The sequence below is a fragment of the Rhineura floridana genome, chromosome 19 (assembly GCF_030035675.1).
Source record: "Rhineura floridana isolate rRhiFlo1 chromosome 19, rRhiFlo1.hap2, whole genome shotgun sequence".
Classification (NCBI taxonomy): Eukaryota; Metazoa; Chordata; class Lepidosauria; order Squamata; family Rhineuridae; genus Rhineura; species Rhineura floridana.
The window spans coordinates 28611854-28639103 of record NC_084498.1 but is presented as its reverse complement, the minus strand read 5'-3'; the positions used below and the strand labels follow the sequence as shown (position 1 = coordinate 28639103).

At 48.3% G+C, this 27250-nt stretch overlaps 2 protein-coding genes across 2 annotated transcripts in view; both read left to right on the top strand.

Annotated features, from left to right (window-relative positions):
- LOC133373488 (uncharacterized) overlaps positions 1-9244 on the top strand; it is a 34914-nt gene extending 25670 nt beyond the window's left edge. The window contains exons 18-24 of the mRNA XM_061603300.1: positions 2240-2388; positions 2988-3175; positions 3875-3985; positions 4440-4541; positions 5525-5600; positions 5733-5860; positions 7845-9244. Coding sequence (XP_061459284.1) covers positions 2240-2388; positions 2988-3175; positions 3875-3985; positions 4440-4541; positions 5525-5600; positions 5733-5860; positions 7845-8054 — 964 coding nt within the window. The 3' untranslated portion in view covers positions 8055-9244. The remainder of the gene's footprint in view (positions 1-2239; positions 2389-2987; positions 3176-3874; positions 3986-4439; positions 4542-5524; positions 5601-5732; positions 5861-7844) is intronic.
- A 2962-nt stretch (positions 9245-12206) lies between these two features.
- On the top strand, positions 12207-25332 carry LOC133373487 (solute carrier family 2, facilitated glucose transporter member 11-like). Its single transcript, XM_061603299.1, has 12 exons — positions 12207-12230; positions 14300-14398; positions 15588-15748; positions 16276-16400; positions 17454-17583; positions 17786-17934; positions 18775-18956; positions 19878-19988; positions 20356-20457; positions 21073-21148; positions 21948-22075; positions 24464-25332. Exons 1-12 carry the CDS (start codon positions 12207-12209, stop codon positions 24668-24670), a joined length of 1494 nt encoding a protein of 497 aa, XP_061459283.1. The 3' UTR covers positions 24671-25332.
- The last annotated feature ends 1918 nt before the right edge of the window (positions 25333-27250 follow it).

Sequence of the window (27250 nt, the reverse complement as noted above, 5' to 3'; positions counted from 1 at the left end):
CTTCTTTCTTCCCACATTGATCCATCTTGTTGAGGTCATCAAGTGTTGTTTTTCACCCACCAGGAAGTTCTCCTCAACTTTCTGCCAGTTGCATTTTCTTCCTCTTCCCACTTGGACTAATTTTGTCATTTTGTATGGTTGCATGTCTGTTTTGTATTAACCACTCTTATGATTGTGGCATCCCCAACTACCTTGTGAGGTAGGCCAGCTATGCACCTTTTATTTCTTGTTTGTGCCACCCCTCCCTTTCCCTTCTACCTCTTTGCCAGGGAGGAGACTAGAGCCATGAGCCAGATATTTGCTTGGGTGGAAAAGTGGCCAGCTGCCCCCCCCCCCGTCTCTGGGTGGGGGCACCGTAGGGATTTCCTCTTGCTTCTCCTTGGGAAAAAGCAGGTAGCAAAATGCCAGGCAGCTGAAGGGAGGGATTGGACTTATCAGAAACTCACTCCGACCAAGTGCCAAATGAAAGAGACACCTTTATTAAGAGCAGGACCTGAGAGCCAAAGGGAAAGCTCAGTGGGACTCTAAGAAAACAAAGGCCACGGAAGATGCCGGTCCACTAATGGAAGACCATTGGAGAGGAGTCCTGATGCTCAACACACAAACGGGGCCACCACCTGTGTAGATTCAGCAGGCAGCATCCTTGGGTGACCAAAGGGAAATGGGGCCATATTCTATCTTTACCCTGTTCAGCCCAGGAGGCCGTGAGTGGGAGGCCATTGGCACAGGTAGTAAGCCGAGTTGGTGGCAGCCAGGTGTCATGGCCCAGAGTCCAGACTCAGAGCCTGCGGACTTTCCTGCCAAGAAGCCGGAGTGGGTGAAGGGCTCTGAACACGGCTGCTGGAGACCAGAGACCCCTGAGGCTATGAGCCTCCAGAAGAACCACCTCTGTCTGTGGAGCCGGAGCCCGGGTGCAAATGCCAAAGGCCTCCCCAAGTCCTCACCCGTCCAACAGCACAAGGGGCACCTCAGGTGGGAGTCAAGGGGAGGGAGGAGAGTGCCATCTTCAGGGCAGGGGACTGGCCCTTTAAGAAGCTGGAGCTATCCACAAGGCATGGACCCTGGCAGAGGTCCTCTGGAGGCCAGCTGGAGTAAGTTGCTCACTGGGAGCTCTCCCTGGTCCTGCACTTTCTGCCCTGAATCCAGCGTGGGGCAGAGCACAACACCAGGAAAGTACCCTTAACATGTTTTGGAGTCAGGCAACGAGGCTAAGGCAACCCCTGATGGACCTGACATAGTCAAAAGAGTTCTCAGCTTGTATAGTCAAAAGTGCCAGTGTGGTGTAGTGGTTAGAGTGTCAGACTAGGACCTGGGAGACCAGGGTTCAAATCTCCACTCGGCCATGAAGCTTACCAGTTGCTTTCCGGGCCCAATTCAAGGTGTTGTTTTTGACCTTTAAAACCCTGCACGGTTTCGGCCCAGTCTATCTGGAAGAGCGCCTCCAGCATCATCAACGTTACCACCCAACAAGATCAGCCTCAAAAGACCTCTCCGTCCCACCAGTTAAAACAGCTAGACTGGTGAGAACTAGGGAGAGGGCTTTTTCAATCGTGGCACCCATTCTGTGGAACTCCCTCCCAAATGACATCCGCCATGCCCCCTCCATGATGAGCTTCCACCGGACCTTGAAAACCTGGCTCTTCAGGCAGGCTTTTGGGGCGGGTTAGGTTTTAGTCTTATTGTTGGAATTTTAAGGTTTTAATGTGAATTATATGTTTTTATGTTGTACTTCACCCAGAGTGGCCGGTAAACCAGCCAGATGGGCAACTAATAAATTTAATAAATAATAATAATAATAATAAATTGCTGGGTGACCTTGGGTTGGTCACAGCCTCTCAGCCTAACCTACCTCACAGGGTTGTTGTGAAGTTAAAATGGAGAGGGAGGAGAACCGTGTATACCACCTTGAGCTCCTTGGAGGAAAGGTGGGATATAAATGTAATAAATAAAATAAAAGTGATGGCGCGAGTGATGTGCTTGGACTCCTTGGAGGAAGAGAAGCTGGTGAGGCTGCATTTTTACGCACCCTGGAATGACAGGTTGGTGTGACAACTTTTTGCTGGCCTTAAAAATGGGGCAGAGAGATCTAGAACATTGCCAGTTGTGTTTTTACAGTATTTTTATTTTAAAGAAGGAAATCGGAGATTCTCAGGTTCTGCCCTGCAAATGCTTTCCCTCTGTTGTGCAGTCTTCCCCATTAAGAATTGATCACCACCATCTTTGTGCATGTTTTCCCCAGAGATCTTTTTGGCACGGAGGCTTTATGGCCATTGCTCTTGGCTCTGTGTGGGTTCCCAGCCCTGTTGCAGTTCCTGCTCTTGCCCTTCTTCCCAGAATCCCCTCCATACCTGTTGATCCAAAAGGAAGACAAAGAAGGCTGCTTAAAAGGTAATAAGCAAACAGGGGCCCACAACAGAATGTTTCCAACTTAAGATTGGAAAGATAACGGGGACATGCTGAACGGCAGCTGGACAACCCTGCTCTGCGACAGGCCTTGCTGTCCACGCACTGGAGCCTCCCTCCAAGGCATGGAGTGTTAGAATGGCACGGGCTGCGGCACCCCACACCAGAGGGCTCCCATGTGCATGGCAAGTTCTCACAGCCTACTATGCCCCCAGGCCTAGCTTGGAGACTGTTTCAGAATTCTAGAATCAAAATTAGAACCCTCATAAATTCTGGGGGTATGTGTGTCCAGAGCCAAAACCTCAGGTCTGCCAATACCTCTTTTAGACATAGTCTGACAGTTCTGCCCACCTCTAGCTGGCTGGCAGATGCCCAATCAGTGTGTTTTCTCCTGTTCTGTCACAAACTATCCCTTCGAGTGGGGGAACAGAGCTTCAGCGTGGATGAGAGTTATTTGGACACTCCTGCTGTCGGCTTCCTCTGGTGACTGCTGAAACTTTTTCCTTTCCGGTCAGCTAACCTACAGATAATTGGGTAGGTCAGTGTTTGAATGACTTTGCTCTCCTCACTCTCCTCCCGCAAAGCCTTGAAGTACCTCTGGGGTGACGCACCTTGCCAAGCAGAGCTGGAGGACATGATGAAGCAGAAGGCGGCTGCGAGGGGCTCCAAGAGCCTGGGCGTCCTGGAACTGATGAAGGAGCAGTCCTTACGGTGGCCGCTGGGCATTGCCATCCTGCTGATCGCCACCCTGAACCTCTGTGGCTTGAGTGCCGTTGAGTACAATCACTGAAGGGCATCAGTAACTCTAAGCAGGAGGGGGGGGCTCACCGTCTTTCTCCCCATCCACCTGCCTGCTTTGGCTGCACACCTGTACACACGTCACTCACTGGGACTTACTTCAGAGTAGACAGGGGGCATGTGTTAGTGTGGAATTCCCACAATTGCGTCACTCACTTTGTACAGGGCACCTGCGAGCCATGACCCCTCCTGTGTTTTCCCTGCGCTGTTTCTAGCAGGGGAGGTTTTTTTTGGGGGGGGGGACAGGACAGGACAGATGGCAGTAGCACTAACTCTTCTGTCTTTTTCCAAGAAGTTTCAGTGTGCCATGACTGTTATTATAATCACTATCATCATTATTTACTCTGGCTTAAAAAAAAAAAGTAAATACCAGCACAACAAAACCAAGATAACATGTGCAGCACAACACAAAAGCAATTTGCAGCAAGATCCACAGCAATTTAAAACAATAGCAGAGCCCATGAGGTGGTTGTGGGGGGGGATCTTCAAACACCTGCATGTGACAGAAGTAGGGGGTCCTTTTGCCCAAGAGTGTCATTAAGGTTTGATCTGTCCTGCTTTCCCCAACCCTTAAACTTACTGTGCTAGTGAAATATCACATTGGCTCTCCCTCCCTCCTTCCCTCCCTCCCCACCCCTACCCCCACTGACATTCCTTGTTTTGGCTTTTCCAGATCTACTTCTACACCTTTGAAGTTTTCCGCACAGCCAAGCTTGAGGAAGCCCTCATCCCTTACGTAGCTCTTGGGGTTGGCACCTGCGAATTTGCTGCCACTATCCTATGTGTAAGTCTAGCCTGGGATGAGGCAGGGAGGTTAATGCCCACGGGGTGGGGGTAGGGGGTAGTCCAGTGCCTTGTTCTAGAGGGGCTGGCTCCGTTCTTGTGCTGAACAGCACCCACTGAGAAAGGAAAGAGCCGAATACGGCAAGAAGAGCCAAGGGCTGCTTCAGTTGTTGGTGCCGTGTGGGGTCAGGGCCCCGCATTGGCCTCTGAGGTGGTAGCAGCAGGGGCAGGTCTTGTGAATGCTCTTCCACACATTGCTTGCCCACCATGGTCTGGAAGCCCTTTGGGAAATGGGCTAAGCCAGGCAGGGTGGAAGGGGGAATCCTACCTTCTTTTCTGCTGGAGCAGGAAGTTCCCCCTGGCCAGGTCATCCTGAGCAGTCTCTGCATGCTCAGTGGAATCGTCCCCATGTCCTTCTACGGTTTGATTTGACAGGGTTTTTTTTTACCAAGCAGAGCTCCATCATTGACCGCTTGGGCCGGAGGATTCTCCTGTGGGGGGGCTTTGGCATGATGGCGGTGGTCTTGGCCCTCTTCGTACTGGCCCTCTCTCTTCAGGTGAGCAAAGTCTGGCCATGGTCTTTTTCAGATCCTCTGTGGACCGTCCTCTCCCCCTGGATGATCAGCTTCCTGGTCACAGTCAGTGTGTTCGCAACAGAAGGGCTTCAGCACTCTGTAGTCTGAGAGCCTTTTGCCCCGCCCAGCAACTCGCAGAGGCTGCTGCGGAGATTCTGTTGGGCTTGGTATCTCTTTTTACTATTGGATGGGCCTGGAATTGCATCCAGTGGCTGAGTGGCGATTTGAAGCTGGGCGTCATCCCTGGCCTCAGCGCACTCTTCTAACCAAGACACCACAAGACCACAACTTGCAAGACTGTATAATGTGTTGACTGTGTCACTTCCATGGCGCCTTAACTTACTATTTCTATGGGGGGTGGGTGGGTTATGGGTGAATTCGCAAGTGCCTTGACTTTTCAATTGAAGAGTTTTAGATCCCAGATCCTACATAAAATATATTGCCTACATTACTAAACCTTTGAAATGCCCACTGGTGTTGCCTTCCTGGTGGCCTGTTAGAATTGCCCTTCATAATATCCTGAAACTTGGAGTGAATCCAGACAACTGGATTTCTTTCAAAAACTCACAGGAGAGTCAGTTAAAACTAGAATTTTGAAGGGTTTATGGTTAATTATTTAGACAACTTATATACTGCTTAATTATAATAATCTCTAAGCTGTGTTATGTTGTCTAGGGATTGCAGCTCATGCATGCGAGTAGGCGGCATTTGTTCATGTGACATGAGAAAGTCTCTGTTTCAGCTCATGCAGATTTTATCTCCATCCCAAATATCATTATAACTTGGGCTGGAAGGTACCATATCATAATGACTACAGGATCTGTTGTGCTGTGGACCATTTTGGCAGCAAAAGTTATAGCAGTATAGTGAGAGAAAGACGAAATGTGTATTCTTGAACCAGTGGTCTTTGGAGTTCATCACAATTGTTTTAATCACACACTCCTTGCTTGCTACTTGCCTTCCAGGATCAATTCCCCTGGGTTTCGTTTTGCAGCATCGGCCTCATTTTCTTGTTCACCCTCTTCTATGGACTCGGCCCATGTGAGTAGATCAGAACAAGGCTGGCCAGGAGTTGGGGTGGGAGCGGCTTCCTGTGGCTTCTAGCTACGACATGTATATATCTGGTTTAAAATGGATTTTCCCTCCATCACTAGCCATTATTTCCTCTTTCAGCTGGTGCTATCTTCTCGGTTATAATGGAGGTTTTCAGTCAGTCGGCAAGACCGTCAGCTCTGACCATCATAGGGACCATCAGCTGGGTGGGCCTTTTTGTGGTCGGGATGAGCTTCCCATTTGTTGTGGTGAGTTGCCCACTTTTCCTGGTGCCTGAAGCAGAACATGAAATGGTCCCTCCTTCTTTTCCAAATTTATGATGATAATGCAATGTATGTCCCTTCCTCCAGAAGGAGCCCATGGCAGCAAAGACATCCATGATAAAACAATTTTAAAAGCATTCTAAACACAGTTTAAAACATTCTAAAAACACTTTAAAAGATTATCTCAACCAGCGATCTCAGGGGTGCCAGGAACAGTATCTTTCAGCAATTAAAATAATGTTTTCAAGTGCAAGGCTGTCCTGAACATTCACAGAGTTGGTTGTAGAGGAACATTTTATTTCAGGAAATTCAGCATCATCATGTTTTATTCCAGAATCTTTCCCTCTCCACTAATTTCTTCACTAATTTTAAAGAACTTATTTTTATCATAGCATTTTTTGTATTTATTTTATTAAATTTTAAAGTTAAACATATTCTATTGTAATACAGTCATTAAAAAGAAGAAAGAACATAAATAACATTTTTCTCAAAACTAAACCTTTCCCCCCAACAACTCCCCCCCTCGCGCATCTTGGCTCTTAAAAAAAAAGAGGTTTGCAGACATCTTGTCTCCATACCAATTATATGAAAATATTAAATAATCTTTACCAAGTCTTTTACACATCATCAAAAGTAAAAGTAAAAATCAAGTGTTAATATTGGGCCCATTATGTTTTAAACAACTGCTATTAAATATTGCAGCTCTTAAGCATTCCAGATGCAGGTATCATACGAAGGTGGTTTTTTACCATGTCCATTTTGGTTAATGTAGGCTACAAATGGGTACCATATATTTAAAAAATTGTTTGTTTTAGTTATGCTTGTGCCAATCTAAGTTTAGTTGTTCGTTTTTCCATGAAGGCTAAGTACCAGATCTTTTGGTACCAGTATTCCAAAGTGGCTCCATTTAGATCTTTCCAAAAAGTCGCGACTGTGATCCTAGCAGCCATCAGTAAATTACCTATAAGAAGTTTATTTTTAAGTTCCTTATTGGTCCCTACAAAAGGATTCAGAACAGCAAGTTGTGGGGTCCTCTCTGGAGCCGAAGCTTTATCACGGCATTTTAGATTACCCTTCCCCCATTCTACATTAACTGATTTCTGAAGACTCAATGTGTTTTGAAGGGATGTTAGATTCCCACAAACCTCTCTTCTCTAGCCCCATAGCCTTTGCCCTCTGTTTTTTCTCTCCCTCTCTGCTGCATTTCTGAAGAGTGGAGGACAGTTTTAGGGTGGGTTGTGGGTGGCTAACCCAGACACGAAGCGGTTACACAGCAAGTTCTATTTACCTGTCGTGACTAATATCCATTGCTAGATCTCCATTACCAACAGCCATTGTTACTAAGCATAATTTGTCTCAACCCTTTGTTAAATCTGAGTCAGTGGCCATCTTGTGTCAGCAAATTGCATAAGTTACATCAATATGTTATGTGAAGGACTTTCTTGAATCTGCTGCCCCTTAAATCCACTGGGCTACCAGCATTCCTTTTCTTGTAGAGGAATTTCTCTCTTTGTTTTGCAATGATCTTTGAAATGGAAATGGACTGCCTTCAAGTCATCCCGACTTATGGCGACCCTATGAGTATTCAGAGGGGGTTTACCATTGCCTCCCTCTGAGGCTGAGAGGCAGTGACTGGCCCAAGGTCACCCAGTGAGCTTCATGGCTGTGTGGGAATTCGAACCCTGGTCTCCCAGGTCTTAGTCCAACACCTTAACCACTACACCACACTGGCTCTCTAGCAATGATCTTTACTGTGTTCTAAATCCATAGCAAGAACATAGCAGCTCAAGTTAAAAAGTTTAAAAGGTTAAAAATAGGTTTGTTATCCACTCATGAAAAAAAATTCCCTGTGATTACCAGAACTGAAACCATTGATACTTGATGCCTCTCTAAAGACTCAAGGCGGCTCTGTCGAGTTTACACCAGAAGGAGCACATCATAATTTTATTTGTTGTTGTTTTGTCTCTAGGAGGCCCTTGGCCACTTCTCCTTCCTTATCTTTTTGGCTGTGCTTGTTGTGGTGGGGAGTTTCATCTACATGTACCTTCCGGAGACAAAGGGAAGATCCATCAGTGACATCACAGAAGAACTCAACAGGATACGTTTGGGGAAGAAATTTATTTGCAGTACTCAAGGAAAGACTTCCTCTGCTGACCACAGTTTTTGTACCAAGTTATGATTGATCAGGAAAGGCAAAGAAAAAGGTCCCTGCTGCTGAGATAGAATGGACTCTGAGGCCTGAGTAGAGGTGAGGTTAAATGTATCTTTGCATCTGACATGCAGGTTTTCTAAGAATGCAGATTGCATCAGCTGAGGGGCTGGCAATGATTAAGAGGATCAGAACAGGCATTGAGAATTCAAGCCTCTCTTCCCTGGCTGTGGTGCTGAATAAAATCCCTCTTCTGAAGATAGCATTTGCATGGAGGGAGGGGGGATCACCCATAACTGCCAGTCAGAGTCTGTCCCCCCAAAAAAGCAAATGCCATCTCAAGAAAAGGGATTCTCCTCAGAACCAAAGCAGAGGAGGAAAGGGTTAAATTCCTCCCTCTGTCTTGCTCTGATCTCATTAATTATCAACCCCTTTGCATTCTTTAAAAATCCATGCATTACATTCAAAGGCTCATTTAACTACATGTCTACGTTTGGCCTTTATTTGAGGACACCACATTTTGAAAGGCTGCAGGTAGATTCCACCTAGAGTTTTTGTTTACTGCAAATCAAATTCCTGCGAGTTCACCATGAACAGAATTAGTTGCATAAATTAAATAAGTTATCTGGGGATTTTTAGCAATACAAGTGACACCAGTATATGTGAGGCAGAAGCTGAACTCTCATTATTGCTGGGATAGTTTGTCCTGATTGTAACACAGCAAAATAGAGGCTGAACTCTTGGGGTATGGATGGGTGAGGAAAACACATGGGAGAGTGGGGCTTCCTTTGGCCACCCTCCTGCCTTTCACCTTTATGAGCTTCTTTCTGAAACCATGAGTACTAGAAACTTGATGTTCTACAATTTGAAGTGAAATCTGGTCAGAAGGACCAATGTACCTGCTGAATGCTGCTAAATGTTTCACAGTGTGTACTTGGGACCCTGTGATGAGGAAACAGGGCTCCCCACCCGCCTGATGGGCATCTTCTCACTACAGCCCATTGTTGGAAGGCAGATGAGGCATCCTCCCTTGCCTGCTGCCTTATCCAGCATTTTCCAGACACTCCTGGGGAGGGTGGAACTTGGCTGCGGTGTCATGTTGCCACTGATCAAGTTGCCAAGAACAAGACCCTTTTGTGTTCATTCTCTGATCAATGTGTTTCCTGAAAAGTCAAAGTACTTTGGGGAATATAAGAACTTGTAAAACGAGCCCCTGCTAACCATCAAGAATAAAGGAAGAACTCCTACCCATACACATATTTAGGCTTCCTCTGTTTCTTGTTGCACATACAGAAGAAACCTCCCGTTCCAGCCCTCAAAGGGGGCTGTAGATTGACCTCTATATAAAGCACCGACTGGTGAACCAGAGATGTCCTCACCACACCTGCCAAATAGTATTTAAATGAACCCATTGGCAGTCCCACTTCCAGGCATAGTGCCAGGTGCTGAACTTGCACTGGAGGAAGAGGGATTGGGTCCCTTCCACTGGGCTTTGCCCCTGTTGTAGCCACACAAGGCCATATTTATGTGCTCGCTCTCTGCGCTCTCTTCTGTTCCGAAGTTCTCACCTTCACTGACTTGAAACTGATCTCATGCCAGTTTTATGTTGCCATACGTTTACTTCTCTATATTGTTAGGTGCTTTGCTCTTAATATATACCTTTAAGTAGCTTTTCTAATTATCAGCATACTTTAAAGTGACACGCAAAAGTTAAATACCCAAAGGAATAAATATGAATAAATCAGTGCAGAATGTTTAAAATGTGATCTTAAAAACTATGACTGTACACAGTAGTGCAAATTCTAGGGATCAGCAAAACCAACTGAAGGGCATTGGCATAGGAATTCTCCCTTATGTGTGTGTGCATGTTCACACACACATACACACATATATATACACATATGTCTGCATGCGCTATTGCCCCCCCCCTTAGAGATGGCAAGATTTCCATGTAATTTCCAACCTTGCAGAATAATTCCAAAGTGAAATGGGCTGAATGGCCTCCTCCGTATGAACACGTAAGACTGAGGGTTCTCTGTTCTCCCCTTTGTCCGTGAGCTATCTAGAGTAACTATATGGTGAATGCTGTGGCCACCTGAGCTTCCACAGTTTCTGCCAGCAATGGGTCCGAGACAGGCCGACTACTGGTTGGAGATCCCACCAGAGACTATGCTTAGATATAGGGATATCTCAGGAAACTTAATTAGACGTCCAAGAGTGGAACTTCTTATAATGTTCTATTTATTCTTTAACTTGTATAACATACATATAATACTTTGTATGGCCATAGCCAAGGAACCAGAATTTCAGATCAACATATCACATTACAGGGGATGTATACATGTTATACATCACATTCCAATTGTCTTTAACACAATCAGCAATGGAGTTCTCTCATCCTTGTGTGTTGATCTATAGCAGTGCTTCTGCTATAACCAGCACTGGTAAAAATGTCTCGGGCTGACTGCCTTATACAGCCCTTCTTAGCTAAATAATCTGTGGATGTATCTCCTGGCTCTATAAGCCATTGCATTTTCTGACTGCATTTGCTGCTGGTGGTTCTACTGGGCCAACCTGAATGAGCTGCTGATAGGCAGGCCTGGTGGGTTTCAGTGCTCAAGGCCAACTACCTCAAGGTCAAGGTTGGTGCACCTGTTTTCAGGCAGCTGAACCTGTATGCTGCTCAGGAGGTGGCCAGGGCCAGCAGAGAGAGTAACCAGAGCGATGTTCCTCCTGATATCAGTTTGTTTGCAGGAAGAACATTGGCCTGGTTCCCAGAAATGGGAAAGAGAAAACAAAAGGACCAGAGTAAAAAATGAAGTTTGTTGCGATTTATTTATTATGTATTTATTTATTTATTGCATTTATATACCACCCCATAGCTGAAGCTCTCTGGGCAGCAGTTTACAACTATTAAAAACATTAAAAGCAAATATACAAATTTAAAAACACATTTTAAAAAACAGTTAAAAACACATGCTAAAATGCCTGGGAGAAGAGGAAAGACAGAGACAATTCTACACACCCTACATTACTCATTCTCCTATATATATATATGACAGTAGAAAGCTTGCAAGGTCCAATATACAAAAAATATAGAAAAATATAGATGCAGACCCTCACAAAAGGGAATGCTTGAGAAGGGAGGGAACCTGCCCAGTCCAGCGATCTCTCACTCCAGGCACTTGCACAAGGCTTGGACACCACCGCATCGCTAGTAAAGCTGAGAGGAAGTGAGGCTCAAGGGAACTTGCTGCTTGCTCATTTTCATAAAACCAGGACAGCGTTTTGTAGATTTAATACCAACATTTGTACTTTTGATGCTTAGAAGCTGCTATACAGTGTGGATTGGGCCCTTTTTTCTGATGCCAAAGGAACAAGCGGAAGGGTGCATTCATGCAACGCAGGCCACAGCTGGAAAGATGCAAATGCTCTAATGCATGTGCCATTCATGCAGACTTTCATAGTATCATAGGAGGAGCCCGGTGGGTGGGGTCTTGTGCAGGATGGGTCACCTCTCTGTACTTGCTGCTGCATCCTACTCCACAAGTAGCAGATCTCCCCCGACCCTCTGCCCCCCCCATGAAGAGGGGGCTTGATAGTCCAGGCAGCAACCTAAGGGCAGGTTTCTTCCAAGCGCTTTGTACGGGCCCATGAAATCTCTAACCTGCACCAGTGAGTGAGTGAATACACCAGAGTGGAAGGACAGGGAGACCCACCTTAACCAGCAGGCCCTGTTGTGACTTCCAGTAAACTCTTCCAAAAATCTTTAGAGAGTTCTCCTCATGCGTAGCCTGGAATTCTGCGTAGGCTGGAATTAGCAGGCAATGCTTTATGGAGACTTCAGGTGAAGGAGAGCGGAACCGAAACTGCCACACAGCAGATAAGACTGCCTTCACCAGAGAGATGCTGGTGCTGGCTGCCAACAGGATTAATTGGTGTGTTTCCACTTCATGGCTAGAGAAGGTTCACCTTTCGCCCTGTGGAGCATTCCAGCCTTGGGCTCTGCATCTAATTAATGGTTGATTGAATGGACATGAAGGGCACAGCTGGGCAGTTAATTTTAACTCTGGTGTCATGGTTTCCGCCCAAGCCTTCCACATGGCAGCAAGGGAACCCAGAAGCTGCTGCCCTTCAGTCGGTCTCCTTCTTTGCCCACGGAAAGACGCTTTCTGGAGCAGGATGGAGGCACTGCGTTCCCAACTGGTGAGTAACGGGTGCTTCATTAAGAGCACGACCACCAGGGGCCAATTCTGAGCACAAGAGCCCACCAGGAAGGTGTGATTTTGTTCCCAGGCTCTGCTCAGCGGAAGTCAAGGGACAGTGCCCACCTCGCCTGCCCTGCCCGGCACCAGTCATGAGTTGGTGTGTCAGTTGCAGCTGCCTGCAATGTTCTCATTCTCACGTGTGCGTATTTTTCCTCTGTAGGGTCCGTCAAGCATGCTGTGGGCCTGGGCTACTCCCACCCCCACCCCATTCTTTTATTCTGGCTACAAGTGAGCTCTGGCTGCCTGGCTAGCAGCCCCTCTTCTGGCCTTGGGGATGCTCTTGAGGTCCTCCTGATATAATTTGCTACTTGCCAATCTCATCTGAACTTTCCCCCTCCTCAGACTCTTCCTGACCCCTGACCTTTGGCCTCCTAGTACAGGAGTTCCCAAACTCCCCCCCCCATGGACCACTTGAAAATTTCTGAGGGTCTTGGCGGCCCACTTGATGGTTTTTCTGTTGTAACAAATGTGGTGCGCTGTGCTAAAGGCAGTGTGATTTTTAATTGCCTTTTTGTTATTTTATTTGTGATTGTATTCCAATTTGCATTCCATAGAACTCAGATTGTACTGCAATAAAAACAATCTAACACATGAGCAATACAAATACAATTAAAAATCAATATATATATATATATATATCGTTTAGACTACTGTAATGCGCTCTACGTGGGGTTACCCTTGAAAACGGTCCGGAAATTACAACTGATACAAAATGCTGCGGCTCGACTACTCACAAATTGTCGCCGCCGGGAACATATCACCCCAGTGTTGTTCGATCTACACTGGCTCCCAGTTATTTTCCGGGCTCAATTCAAGGTGTTGGTATTAACCTTTAAATCCCTACACGGTTTCGGCCCAGTTTACCTGATGGAGCGCCTCCAGCGCCACCAATTATGCCGCCCGACAAGATCAGCCACTCAGGGCCTTCTCTCAGTCCCACCAACTAAAACAGCTAGGTTGGTGGGGACTAGGGAGAGGGCCTTCTCAGTGGCGGCCCCCACTCTCTGGAACTCTCTGGAACTCCCTCCCGTATGATCTTCGCCATGCCCCTTCCCTGAATGTATTCCACAAAGCCTTGAAGACCTGGCTCTTCAGACAGGCCTTTGGGACTTCCGGGGAGGGTTAATTTTTTAGGACTAATCGCCTATTCTCTGAACTGTTATTGTTCTTTATTCATAGTTTTATTGTTATATGTATTTATGTGTATTTTATTATGATGCATTTATTGCAACTAAATTGTACGTCGCCTAGAGTGGCCATCGGCCAGATAGGTGGCATATAAATTAAATTATTATTATTATTATTTAGTGTGGACATGCTGCGGGCCATCTGAATGACGCTTGCAGACCACTGATGGTCCATGGACCACAGTTTGGGAACCCCTGTCCTTGTGTTAAACAAAATAATCATTCCAAAATCCACAACTGAGCAATCTCTCTCTCTCTCTCTCTCTCACTCTCACTCTCACTCTCACTCACTCACTCACTCACTCACACACACACACACAAACACACACACACACACAAAGCCTTGATATCCACATTTAGAAGAGGGAAACTACAGACTGACTGAGACTTTCTCTACAAGGGTTTTTGTAGGTAATTGTGTCACATCCAGGTGAGATATTCTGGGAGGCAGATGCAGTGGCTGATCCCCGCTTTTGAAAAGACCTCTGTGGAGTCTTCATCTGAGAATCTGAGGTGCCCACGTGTGCATTCTGGAGTTTGGAATTTTGGGTTTCATATGGCAAAAGTAAAATAATCATAACCTTCAAAAGCTGTTATGTACTTCTGCTACTAGGACGTCCAGCAAAAATAATTGCAAGCAAACTTGCTCACCAAGCATAATTTATTGCAGCAGCAGAACTGGGAGTTTTCCAGCATGGGCTCCAAGTGCCCCAACCCACCCGTCACGTCTTAACACCCTGTGAGAAGGACCCGGCTTCTACAGACATTTTGAGGAAAGTTTGTTCCTCAGGTCCCTTTTGCCTTTTGTCTCCCTTTGCAGGTTCAATACCGGATGTTTTTTCAAATGATCCTTGTGCTGGGGGTTGGTGGGACCCTCTCGATTGGTTATCAGATTTCTGTGATCAACTATCCCTCTGTGGTAAGCAGTACCTTAAGCAGGTGCACCTGCTGGATTGGGGCCATGACTGACCTGAAGGCCTTCCTCCACTCACCAGGTGATGCTGCCCATGCAGTGCACTTCCACTCCAAGGCTGCCTCCGGTGCCTTTGCTGGGCTGGGAGGGAGGAGGAAACCTCATGGTAGAGCACAATTGTTTTGTGGACACTTCAGAACCAAACTGAAGCCCTATTGCCTATTCAGAGGGCTTTTTAACAGCTGATTAACATGACAGGGCAGGCTCCGGGGCTGGGGGTAACTTTGAATTAGCTGGTTATCATTCAAACGGAGCCATTTGCTTTAAGAAATGGGAGGCAACCCCAAAGGGTGCTTCCCTTGCCTGCAAGAGGTCCCTAAAAGGGTTCTTTCCATTTGAAACATTCCAAAATATTTCTTTGCCATTAAAAAAATGCCATCAGTTTGTCCCACTGGTAGATTTTGAAACAGGAATACAAATTTAGGAACTTGACCGATGCTGTTTTACCAAACCATAAGAGAGTATGCATTTTCTAAGACTGAAATTTCTGCTTCATCTCATTTACTACTGGCTTGTAACTGAAAAACACAACACTTTCAAAATATGAGCAGAAAATTGTTGGAATATGTGGTTCAACTCGAACTGGTGGGTTGAGGCTGCATGGTTGCCAGGCTAATACCTCTCCTTTGTTTTCCTGCTGTCTCCCCTTTCCTGCTAGACTGATAGGCTTAGGATGTTGACCGCATCTTCTGTCTCCTTTCTCCTTTCTCTTGAGAGGGAGATCAGACATCTTCTCTTTGTCTCTCCCTCTCCTCCAACCATGAGGGCAAACACTAGGCTTAGTGTTTGCATCTCCAACTTACCTAGTTAGCTAGATATAGAACTCTTTCCTATCAAGTATGTACTTCCAGAATAAAGTAGTTATTTCTTATTTTAAAGCTTAAAGTCTCTGTCTGATTAATTCGCAGGGAAGGTGTAATCTTTAGCAAAGATTCAAATACACAAAGCTCACTCAGACGCCCAGTATCTAATTTTGCTACTCTGCAACAAGAATAACCCCAAAATATCTTTTGGGGAGGAAAATGCACATCCTTTTAAAGACTTAGGAAGTAATTCTGCATTGTGATGTTGATGTTGATGCATTAGCTGATGCCTCTTCTTAACGAACACCCTAAATATTTCCTCTCTGCTTTAGTTCATCAAGAGGTTCATGAATGAAACCTGGTTTGAGCGCTCTGGATCTCCCCTCCCCAAGAAGACCCTCCTCTTCTTGTGGTCGTTCATTGTGTCTGTCTATGGTGTAGGAGGATTCCTAGGCTGCCTGGGCAGTGGCTACCTGACTGTGAAATATGGCAAGTATGTAATATACCAAGTGGATTGCCAGAAAAAGAACTCGCTGAGCCTTTGCATACATCCAGGCTCTGGTCGTGTCATTTAAAAACTGGCTGCTGTGTTTGAATTTTCTTGTGCTTGAGTTTATATCTAGGGAGGTGGTGGTCTGTCCAACACTGAAGGCATTCAAGAGGCAGCTGGACAGGCACCTGTCGGGGATGCTTCAATTTGGATTCCTGCACTGAGCAGGGGGGTTGGACTTGATGGTCTTAGAGACCCCTTTCAACTCTGTGATTCTGTGATTCTATATCCGGCCGGGTTAGAAAGTCATCCTAATAGGCTCCCTTTGGGAGGAAGGGTGGGATATAAATTTTACAAGAAATTTGTAGGGTTAGGGTTAGGAGATGCCCCAGGCTGGCCCTGGCGGGGGGGGGGGGGCTTTCCACCGGGTCAGGCCACATGGACAGCGCAAGGTTTCCGCGGCGGGTCAGGCGAGGAGAAGGCGCCGGTGTCGGGCTGATTCCCTTCCGCTCTTCTGCGCTCGGATGCAGGAAGGTAACGATGCTGGGGACCGACCTGCTCGTCCTGGCGACGGCTGTCCTCGTGGGCTGCAGCAAGGCGGCCAAGTCCTTGGAGATGCTGCTGATCGGGCGGCTTCTCTTCGGTGTCAGCGCCGGTAAGGCCGTCGGGCAGCTCGGGGGGCGGGGGGCGGCGGCCGGGTCCTGGTAACTGCCGGCGCGCGAGGGGTGGGGAAGGGCTCGGGCTCCCCCCTCCAGCCCCTGAGCCCCTCCTCCGAGGGAGCAGCGCAGCGGCGGAGAGCTCGTGCGCGCAGTCCCGCTCCAGCGGTGCGGATGGAGCCAGGCCTTCGGAAGGCCCGGCGGACTGAGCGATCGACTGCTCTGGAGATACGTTCCCTTCTGGGTTGGTTTCTTTTTAAAAAATATTGTGATTAAATGCAGGCTCTGGCTGAATCGATAACAGTCGCGCAGTGGCAAATTCCGAAGTGCAGCGTCGCTTCATGTTAGCCACAGCCACCTCTTTCTTTTGCTGCAGGTTGAGAATGAGATCCTCGTGAATGCCTTCTATCACGACATGAGACATCCCTAGGAGCTAATAAGCATGAAAGGGGAGTGTGTTGGCTACTGAGAAGAGTCTTCTCAGAGGTTAAGCCACCGCCTTTCAGTCTGATTGGCTCCAGTCAGCAAGAAGGACAAGGAAGCATGTTAGCAAACTCTTCTCAGTGGCTAACACGCTCCTCTTTCTTGCGGATTGGCTCACAGGATGCTGGAGACATAGGAACCATGCTGGGACCCTGTTCCCAAAAAGTAAGGGGTCTAAGACTATCCAAGACCCCAGATGACTGCACCCCTGTGTATAACAAAGAGGTTTCCTTCCGCCCTCTGAGTTTTGCATCTTGACCCTGAGGAGGAGGCAGAGCGCAGAGCACTGGGGGACCCGATCCTCACCCCAGGGGTGTAGGATTGCCTTTGCTAACTACCTTGGTCCACTGGATACACGGGGGGGGGGAATCAAATTATGTTTCAGCATTTCCAGAGACTATGTTACGGGATCTAAAATGTTGGCCAACCAGCCTGGAATGGGATGAGGGGATTGGCCAGATGTCGGGCTCATTCCTTGCGGCCCACCCGGTGCAGGGAGCCGCAGTCTCAGCCCCAGCACCTTCTCCTCTCCTCACCTCCTGTTTCTCCATCGCCCTTCCCTGCTCCAGGCTTCTGCATGACCGCCCATCCCCAGTATGCGGGAGAAGTTTCCCCCAAGAAGCTACGAGGCTTTGCAAATGCCACCTCTGCCCTTTTTTGGTCGCTGGGGAAATCTTGGGGCCAAATCCTGGGGCTCAGGTACTGGCAGGGGGGGGTCATTGTGCCTCTTGCGGCGGGGGGGCACGATGGGTGGCTCCCTGTCTTTGCTTGGTGGCTGCAGCGCCAATCTCTGGCCTCCCCCTCCTCCCAAGGGTGGCCTGGGCTGGGCGGCTCAGTGGTCCGACCTGGCCTTCTAATGACCCTTCCTCCTCCCCCTCCTCCTCCTCCTCCTCCTCTCCAGGGACTGCCTGGGGACTGACTCCTGCTGGCCTCTGCTTCTGGCCTTCACTGGGGCGGGGGCCCTGCTCCAGCTGCTCACGTTGCCTTTCTTCCCTGAATCTCCACCGTACCTCTTGATCCAGAAAGGAGATGAAGGCAGCTGCTTGAAGGGTTCGTTTCGGGGGCTTCCCTGATGCAAAAAGTGGGCTGGATTACAGGAAGGGCGAGGAGAGGCATCATCCCAGCAAACCAGCAAAAGAGGGTCTCAGGGTGGGAGGAGTGCTTAAACCTCCCCAGGCCTGCAATTCTTCTCAGCACTCCCCCCTTCCATATGTATGTGTTGCTGCGGCTGCTATTACACTTTTCCTCTGCAGAGCTCTGTGTGTGTGTCCTAATCTTATGCTCACAACAACCCTGTAAGGTAGGTTAGGCAGTGAAAGACTGCCTGAATCTGACCCCAGTTCACCCATTGAGCCTTACAGCTGAGCAGGGACTGGCCTTTGGGTCTTCCTGGTTCAAGTCAGGCCTTTATCAGTTGCAGCACACAGTTTGTAGAGAGGCCAGGGCAGGAGAGCAGGACATTTTCAGCAACAGCACAGTCAGCACGTTGAGGAAGGTTTTAAACACCACCACCCCTGAAAATTCCTCACCAGTCCCCGCAAGTGAGAGACCCCCCCACACACATCCCAGTTCCCCTCATAATGTCCAAGTTAGCTCTTAAGCAAGGCTGCCTGAGCTGGTTGCAGGTTTTCTGGATCAGAGGACCAACACATTCCTGTGAGCCTCTCTACACAGTCCCGGATGCCAGCCCCTCTTCCACCTGCGGCATTTACAAAGGCACCCTCTGCTTGCAGGCAGAGGGTGAGGTCTCCCATCTCCCTTGAGGAGGGACACCCAGGGGTGAGGCTCCCTACAGCCATTTGCCTCATCCCCCCATCTCCCCTCTCCCTCCCCCCATCTCCACGCCAGTCTTTCTCACTAAGGCCAGCTTCCTCCTCTCCACTCTCCCAGCCATGCAACAGCTCTGGGGCCCAGGGGGTCACCAGGAGGAGCTCCGTGCCCTGAAGCAGGAAGCGGAGAAGTGCTGCAGAGTCCTGAGTGCAAGAGAGCTGCTCAGAGATGGGTCTCTACGCCCACAGCTGCACGTCCTCATTGCTGCCGTTCTCACCCTGCAGCTCTGTGGCATCAATGCAGTTAAGTCGGACAGCCCTGAGGCAGGCACAGTCCCCTGGGGACAAAGGTTGCCCATCTTTGGATTGATCCAGGCTTCTCTAAGAAAGCCATTTGCCTGGAAACCAGGAGAGGCTGCAGAGTGAATCCCCACAGGCAGGGCTGGGATTGTAAGGGAAGAAGAAGAGAATAACTGGCAATAGAACAAGAAACAATGGGTTTACACTACAGAAAGGCAGACTGAGGTTTAGCAAGCAGCGAATGCTTCTGAATGCAGATAAACTTCAGCAATGGAAAAGCATCTAAATGGCTTGTGGCAGTTCCTTCCTGGGCAGGCCCCTGTCAGGAGTGAAGGATAGCTTAAGGTAAGGAGTAAACTAGATGACCACTTGTGCTCCTTCCAACTCTTTCTTTCGTGCCATTGTTTTGGCATGTAAGGCTTAAGGTACCTTTGATGTTCCCTGGCACTATGCACATAAATGTCTGCTCAATGGTTGATGCAGAAGGGAGGCTTTTGTGATGCAAATTAGCATTCTGGGCAGTGGCGGATTTGCATTTACATTGAGGCCAAGACTGCTTTAATGTCAGGTGTGGAAGTGCCCTTAGGTGGCTCTGAGTCTCTTTTTTTCCAGAGAAGCGAAGGAGGCAAGGCCTTGAGGCTGCCCTGGAGACTCACCACAGGGGCATCTGCAGAAAGCAAACTTAGCCCAGGGACCACAGAACAGACAATCTGTATCAGAACATGTGGAACACTTCTGAACTCTCTCTGACAGTTCTATTGCTCCTTAAGAGCTTTGCCAAGTTGCTGTTGCCACAGCTGCCTTAGGCCTGCCACTGTGGGGTTGGAAAGCACAGAATTGCAATGGCCCAAGCGCCCACCCCCTGGAGATGGGAGTGGCCCAGCCTGCAAACGCCCCTTGTGTCATCTCCCCCTTTGTCCATAGGTCTACTTCTACACTTTTGAAGTCTTCCGTGCTGCTGGCTTTGAAGAGGGCCTCATCTCCTACCTCTCGCTGGGCGTGGGCTTCTGTGAGCTCTTCTCCACTCTTCTCTGCGTAAGACCCCTCCCCACACAGTCACTTACATCCTGCAAGAGATTAGCCTTTTCTGCTCGGGGGTAAGACCGTGGAGCGTCCTTGCCCACAGAGGTCCACCGCCTGGCCGCCTCTCTTGGCTCCTGCTCTGGGCTGCTGAAGATGCGCCTTTTCACCGCGGCCTTTGGAAATGGAATAACTGTTTCTGGGGTCCTCCGCAAAGTGTGTTTTATGGAAATATTGCTTGGGGATTGGGGTTAATTTTTTAAAAAACAAGATTTAATTGTATTGTGTTTTATAGCCTATCACTTGTCCTGGGACATCATGGTGAAGGGCGAGCAGGAGGAAAACTAAACAGACAAACAAATAAAACTTTTCCCTCCTTCAGATCCTCACCATTGAGCGGTTTGGCCGGAGGACCCTCCTGTGCCAGGGCTGTGGGGTGATGGTGCTCTTGCTGTGCCTCCTCACCGCCACCCTCTCCCTGCAGGTGAGGTCCCTCCGGTCCCTCTTTGAACCCCCAAGAGTCAGCTGAGCAAAGGAGGAGCAAATGGTCAACCCCTCTCCTGCCAGAAGGCGGCCGAAAGAGCCGCATGTTTCCCCTCCCCTCCTCCACAGCTCCAGCAGGGGCATCACAGCAAATGTCCTCCAGATTTTTTTGGCTACAGCTGCCATCAGCATTGCACGGCCATAGTCTAAAAGATTTGGAGGGCACAAGGGCAAAGACAGTGGAACCTGGCCTCTCCTGCTGCTCCTCGCCAGGGAATTAGGAAAGCTCCTCATTGGACGCTTGCCAACATGCTTCCTTCCCCACGCAGCCTAGTAGCAGACCAGGCACCTCATCCTGCCTGGGCTGGAGATGGGGGGCACTGCAGCACCAGCCGGCAGCAGGGGTGGGAGTGAGGGGAGACAGAGGCAAGTAGCCAACCCAAGTGGCGCCGGGCCCCTACAAGTCTTCCCCACCAGACACACGCCAGGCCCCTGTGCTCCTTTGCGACCCACGCCGATAAGAGGGACTGATGGAGCAGCAGGCTGCTGGACCCTCCCCCCCAGTTCATGTGTGGATGCTGTAGTAGTGCATGTTTTCCTTCTTCCCCCATCCCAGAATAAGTATCACTGGATGTCTCACTGCAGCGTCGCGCTGATTTTCCTCTTTGTTTTCGCCTTTGGAATCGGGCCAAGTGAGTACAGGAAGCTCTTCCACAAGGTCTGTCTGTCTGTCTCTCCCTCTCTCTCTCTCTCTCTCTCTCTCACAGACACACACACACGCACATACCCTAGGGGGGCAGCATTCCACGGTGCGGGGAGAGACAGTGGCTGCTGGTGTCTTGCCTTCTGAGGGGGGCATCTCCTGCTAAATGTCAGCAGTGAGGGAGAGAAGCCATGAGGGAGGCAGGAGCAAGGGGCTGCGCTGCCATCAGCAGCAGGGTTGGGAGCCCAGGGGGAGGGGGTGAATCAGGCCTGGGGGAGGAGCAGTGACCCGCCTAGATGTTGTCGCTGGAGCTCAGAGCACAGGAAAGAGTTTCAAGGGGGTCCTGCTGGCTTGGAAGGGAGGGTTGCATCAGGATTTTGTCCATTGGGCCAAACTCAACAAGTTTATCATCCCTTCGCAGGGCAGGTGAAGCCACCTTGATTTTTTTCTAACAGAATGCTCCACCGCCACATTGATGCAGCCTGTCTTTGCTCATTTCTTTGTTTAAAAGTTCCTTAACCTCGCTCATCATCAGCCAAAAAAGGCTCCCTTGATGTAGGTGATCCCCCGTTATAACCAAGGGGCTTGTGGACTGGCATGCCAAAAAAAACCCCAAATGACAAGAGGGCACCTTATGAAGCCACCCCCTCCATGCAGCCCTCTACAGCACCGGACTGGCTGTTGCTCACCTTGCAAAGGCAGGAGGTGGGTGGGGAGGTAGGAACCATTTTAAAAATAGCTTTAAAAATCAAACAAGCATTCCTTTGTTGTTATTTTTCCTGCCTCAGATGGAGCCATAACGTCTGTCATGATGGAAATCTTCAGCCAGTCCTCCAGACCAGCAGCTTTCATGATTGGCGGCTGCCTGAATTGGGCGGGCCTCTTTGTTATTGGAATAACCTTCCCATTTGCTGTGGTGAGTGTCTTTCAGCATCTAACCTCCACCTTCCTTCAGCTTTCCCTGTTTCTGACTTCTCTGCGTGGCCCCAATAAGGCCACGTTCTTAAGAACTCTCCTTGGTCCTGCTCCAAGGGCATAGTCGCTACCACACCTGAAACTTCTCTTTTGAGAACTATTTCCTCAAAGTAGCTCCAGGGAGCCCCCTACACACACTTTGGCAATGATAGCCGGTGTTGTGTAGTGCATGGGTGCCATCCAGGGGGTTTTGGACTACAATTCCCATCAGCCCCAACTGGCATTGCCAATGGTCAGGGATGATGGCAGTTGTAGTTCATATCTGGAGGGCACCATGTTGCTTACCCCTGGTGTGGTAGACCAACTCCTGGTCATAGACTGAGGAGTACCACATTCGAATCCATGTTCAGCCATGGATCACACTGGCTGACTGTGGCTCACTTGTGACACACTCTCAGTGTAATATACATTACCCAGAGTTCCTTAGATGACCGGTGAGGTTTTAAAAAACATCTCCAGATTATTACAAAAGGCCTCTCCACATTATAAGAAGACATTTACTCTAAGGGCCGAACTTGACATGGCAACTACTTGCACAATGTTGAAGTGCACAAATGCATTATGTTTGTTTTACAGTACATAGCAGCCATGGGGTTAAGCTCGCCCCAACCCCTCTTGCCATCCTCTCAATCTGGATTAGCCATTTACTTTTTAAAAGGCCATTCATGATTCGGTGCATGGGTCACATATCATTTGGGCCTGCTCATTCGCACTGGCACCTGGGTCATGACCCCAGAGTCCAACCGCAGTCTAGACTCAGATTCAGAGGCTGCAGAGACTCCAGCTACGGAGCCAGCCCAGTTCAGCGCTCTGAGCGTGACTGCTGGAGATCAGACCACCAAGCCTGAAGCGACTCAGGCGGAAGCCTGGTGGTGCAGGGTGCGCATCGCTCAAGAAGCTGTGGAATGGAGGAGTGTTGTCTTCAGGCCAGACTCTGGCCCTTTAGAGTTACCCACAAGGGGGCAGAGCTTGGCAGAAGAAATCTAGGGGCAGAAGCCTTGAAAGGCTCACTCTTCTCCAAACGTTTGTTGGAGGAGTTGCTCACTTGGAGTTCTCTGAGCTCCTGTAACTTCTCCAGAGCTTGGAAAAGTTACTTTTTTTTGAACTACAACTCCCATCAGCCCCTGCCAGCATGGCCACTGTATTGGGTTGATGGGAGTTGTCATTCAAAAAAGTAACTTTTCCAAGCTCTGCTTCTGGCCTGCTGGCATTGTCACAGGCTCCCAATCCTCTGGCGATAACAGCAGTATTGTGGCTCTTACTGTTGTTCTAAGTAGGAACCATGCGGGGGGGGGCAGGGTTGAATCCAGATTAGTACTATGGGGTGAGACCAAGGAGTTTAACCCTTTCCTGCTAAATTCACCACATACACACATACAAAAAGTGTTTTTTGTTCATGGTAGCAAATTGCAACTTGGGGGTCAAATATCTTTGGGAGGTGATTTTGGTGGGGAAGTACTACAGGAGGAAAGGGGTACACTCACCCACTGTGGCTGGTATTTAGAAAGAAAGAAAACCACAAGAGAGGTCATACCACATTTTATCTCTCCTGGATCAAGAGGTTTCTGAACCTGGCTTCAAATGCCTCCAGTCTCTTGCCTCCTTCCTGACCCAGCCAGGACCCTTCGCTGTGGTGCCATCATGTGGCCTGAGCCAAGACTGAATGAACATTGCAAAGGCATGAAGAGGGAGGGTGCAAGTACTTTATTAGTTCTGGATTTATTTACAAGTGGTCTGGTATTTGTTGCTTTCCATTCTGAGTCTGACAGATATGGGACCTGCATCTAGATGGGGCAGAAGGGAAGGAGAATCATGCCAGCCAGTTACCTCAGGTCTGCAGCAGGGCCTGGTGACAGAGATCCCTTTCTCTGGCCTCATCCTGACACAACCCCACCAAATCCCCCTCAGACTCCACCAGAGGAAGCCCAGCAAAAGCAATGCCTCCTCCAGCTGTCCTTTAGAGGCAGAGGTTCCTCTTTACATCAGCAAACACCTGATGGCCCAGATGGCATGTGATGCAATGCAGCTCACAATTAGTCTCGCCAATGTTTATGTCAAGGGACCGGCACAGAGCCCAATGCATCTCGCTTAGAGATGCTTCTTGGCCATGTGCAATGGAATCCATGGATGCATTGTCCACATGGCTAATATGTGCCTCTTTACATTCTCTGCTGGTGCCATCAGAGCCACCATCTCATGAGTATCTATGTAGCAACAACCCCACCCCCTAGGAACTGAGGCCAAAGGCAACAAAACTCTGCAGCAGTTGCCTATCTGGACTTGTCCAGGGGTTAATTCTCTTTCTCTCTCATTTGTGTCTTATTTCCAGAAAGGTCTGGGCCCTTTCTGTTTCCTCATCTTCATGGTTGTCCTTGTGGGATCAGGAATGTTCTTCTACCTGTTCCTTCCAGAGACTAAAGGGAAATCCATTGTGGAAATCACAGAGGAATTCAACACTTCACCTTTTCAGAGGAAACTTCCAGCTGTGCTTAGGACAGGTTTCCAGGAAGACCACTCTGCCTATACAAGCTTTTGAGTTGACCAGGAAAGGGAGAAAAACCTATTAGAAAGAGTTTCCAAACGGGACATTTTCCAACAGGTCTTCACCCCAGGAAGAGACACTGCAACTTCCCCTGCACACTTTCCATGCTCTGTCACTGTTTGTGCTCTGCTCACCCTCACCCTCCTGCACAATTTGTGACCCTTTTTCTCCCCTCTTCATTAATGGCTGCACTCAGGCTCCTTCCCCCCACTCCCCCACCCCACCCCCACAAACATGCAGTCACTCAAAAAGTCCTCTTGTAAATGTCATCAGCTGAGTTTTTTTAACCTAAAGCTAAACCACCATCAGCTTCAAAGCTGAGACTGTAGGTTAGACCCAATTTCCAGGCGACACAAAATATACCTCCCCTCTTTTCTCTACACACTGATAAGACTCTGTTATTACACAAGGCAATAGGATAATATGCATCCCAAGAGATTTTGAAACAATATGAGTGAATAATTCATTGTGGCTGTCAAGAGCATCTCAAGTTTGGCTGGCTGAGGTGTGCTAGCAATCTCAATAGGTGGCCTCTTCTGCCAGCTGTCTCTGCAAGGGGGGAGGGGGGTGGTCTCCTCTTTTGCCCTTCACCCTCACTTGCAGACTGCCTGAAAGAGGAATAGCTGAGAAGTGCTGGGATTTTTGGAGACTGACATACTATTTTCATAGCAGAGGCTTCATAGCTTGTTCAAGATGGATAATTAAATGTGATGTTAATATTGCATCTATGTAATAATTTTTGAAATGTGTCTTGGTCATATGCTGTTTCTGAGTCACCTGGAATGTGGCATAGAAAGGATACAGAAGTAAAAAGCCAGCAGTAAATCACTCAGGTGGCCAGTGAGTGGCGCATGCGCCAGCAGCCTAGTAGTTGTGTGTCTAGCCTAAGCCGAGGGCCTTACTCCTTACTTCTGGGCTCACTTTTTTCTCTCTCTGGCTGGAGACTCAACCTTTCCCCTACCTTTTGACCACAGTGTGACGTTCTGGAGCAAAGCCAAGAAACACTCCAGGTGATCCCATTGACGGGGCCTGCAGAGGCAATGACACCTCATAAGCTGAAGAGTCTGTCTAAGGATGTTCAGCAAGATCCCCGGTGAGCAGTCCCAGACTCCGTTGGATGCATTCTTTTGCTAGAAGCCATAACTGGCAATCACTGTTAGCAATGGCAGGAAATAATTTGTGTTTCTATAATTTATTCTTTATGCATGCCATTTCTAGACCACCCATTGACAAATCGGCAATTTACAAAAATCAATAAATTGCACAACTACAGTACAATCCATAAAATAACCCCCAGACAAATGCCTTAAAAACACTGAACCAGCACAAAAATTAACAGCAGAAAACCAGGGCCAAACCCAATTAAAATGGACCTAGAAAATCAAGTTCATCCAAGATCTCAAACACCTTGCCCCAAAAGAGGATATTCATACCAGCCAGTAACAGTGAACATATTTAAAAACTTTAAAATAGTTTTAAAAACAATATAACCTTGAAAATTGCTCTTGGAGGTCACTGATTCATAGGGTCACCATAAGTCGTAGTCGACTTGGAGGCACATAACAACAACAAAACCTTGAAAATAAGTTTAAAATAATAATAATAATAAATAATAATAATAAATTTAATTTATGTGTCGCCTATCTGGCCAATGGCCACTCTAGGCGACGTACATACAATAAATATAGCAGAATACAGTACAAAATACAGTGAAATAATATAAATTATAAAAGCAAGCAATACATAATAGGAGGCATTTAAAACAGAAAGATATTAAGCCTCCCCAAAAGTCCTGAAAGCCTGCTGAAAAAGCCAGGTCTTTAAGGCCTTGCGGAACATATTCAGGGAAGAGATGTGCCGAAGATCTTGTGGGAGGGAGTTCCAGAGGGTGGGGGCCGCCACTGAAAAGGCCCTCTCTCTAGTGCCCGCCAACCTAGCTGCTTCGGTTGGCGGGACTGAGAGAAGGCCTTGTGTGGCCGATCTTGTCAGGCGGCATGATTGGTGGCGTTGTAGGCGCTCCTTTAGATAAACTGGGCTGAGACCGTGTAGGGATTTAAAGGTTAATACCAACACCTTGAATTGGGCCCGGAAAACAACTGGAAGCCAGTGTAGATCGAACAACACTGGCGTGATGTGGTCCCGGCGACAACTGTTTGTGAGTAATCGAGCCGCCGCATTCTGAATAAGTTGTAGTTTCCGGACCGTTTTCAAGGGTAACCCCACGTAGAGCGCATTACAGTAATCTAATCGAGAGGTGACCAGGGCATGTACTACCAGTGGGAGCTGATGAATAGGAAGGTAGGGTTGCAGCCTACGTATAAGGTGTAGTTGGTACCAAGCTGCCCGGCTCACAGCCGAAATCTGAGCCTCCATGGACAGCTTGGAATCAAGTACAACCTCGAGGCTGCGGACCTGGTCCTTTAGGGGTAAACTCATCCCATTGAACTTCAGGTCAACGGTTCCCAACCTTCTCTTGTCCCCCACGAGCAGTACCTTGGTCTTGTCGGGGTTCAGTTTCAGCCTATTCCTTCCCATTCATCCACTCACGGACTCCAGGCACTTGGACAAGGTCTC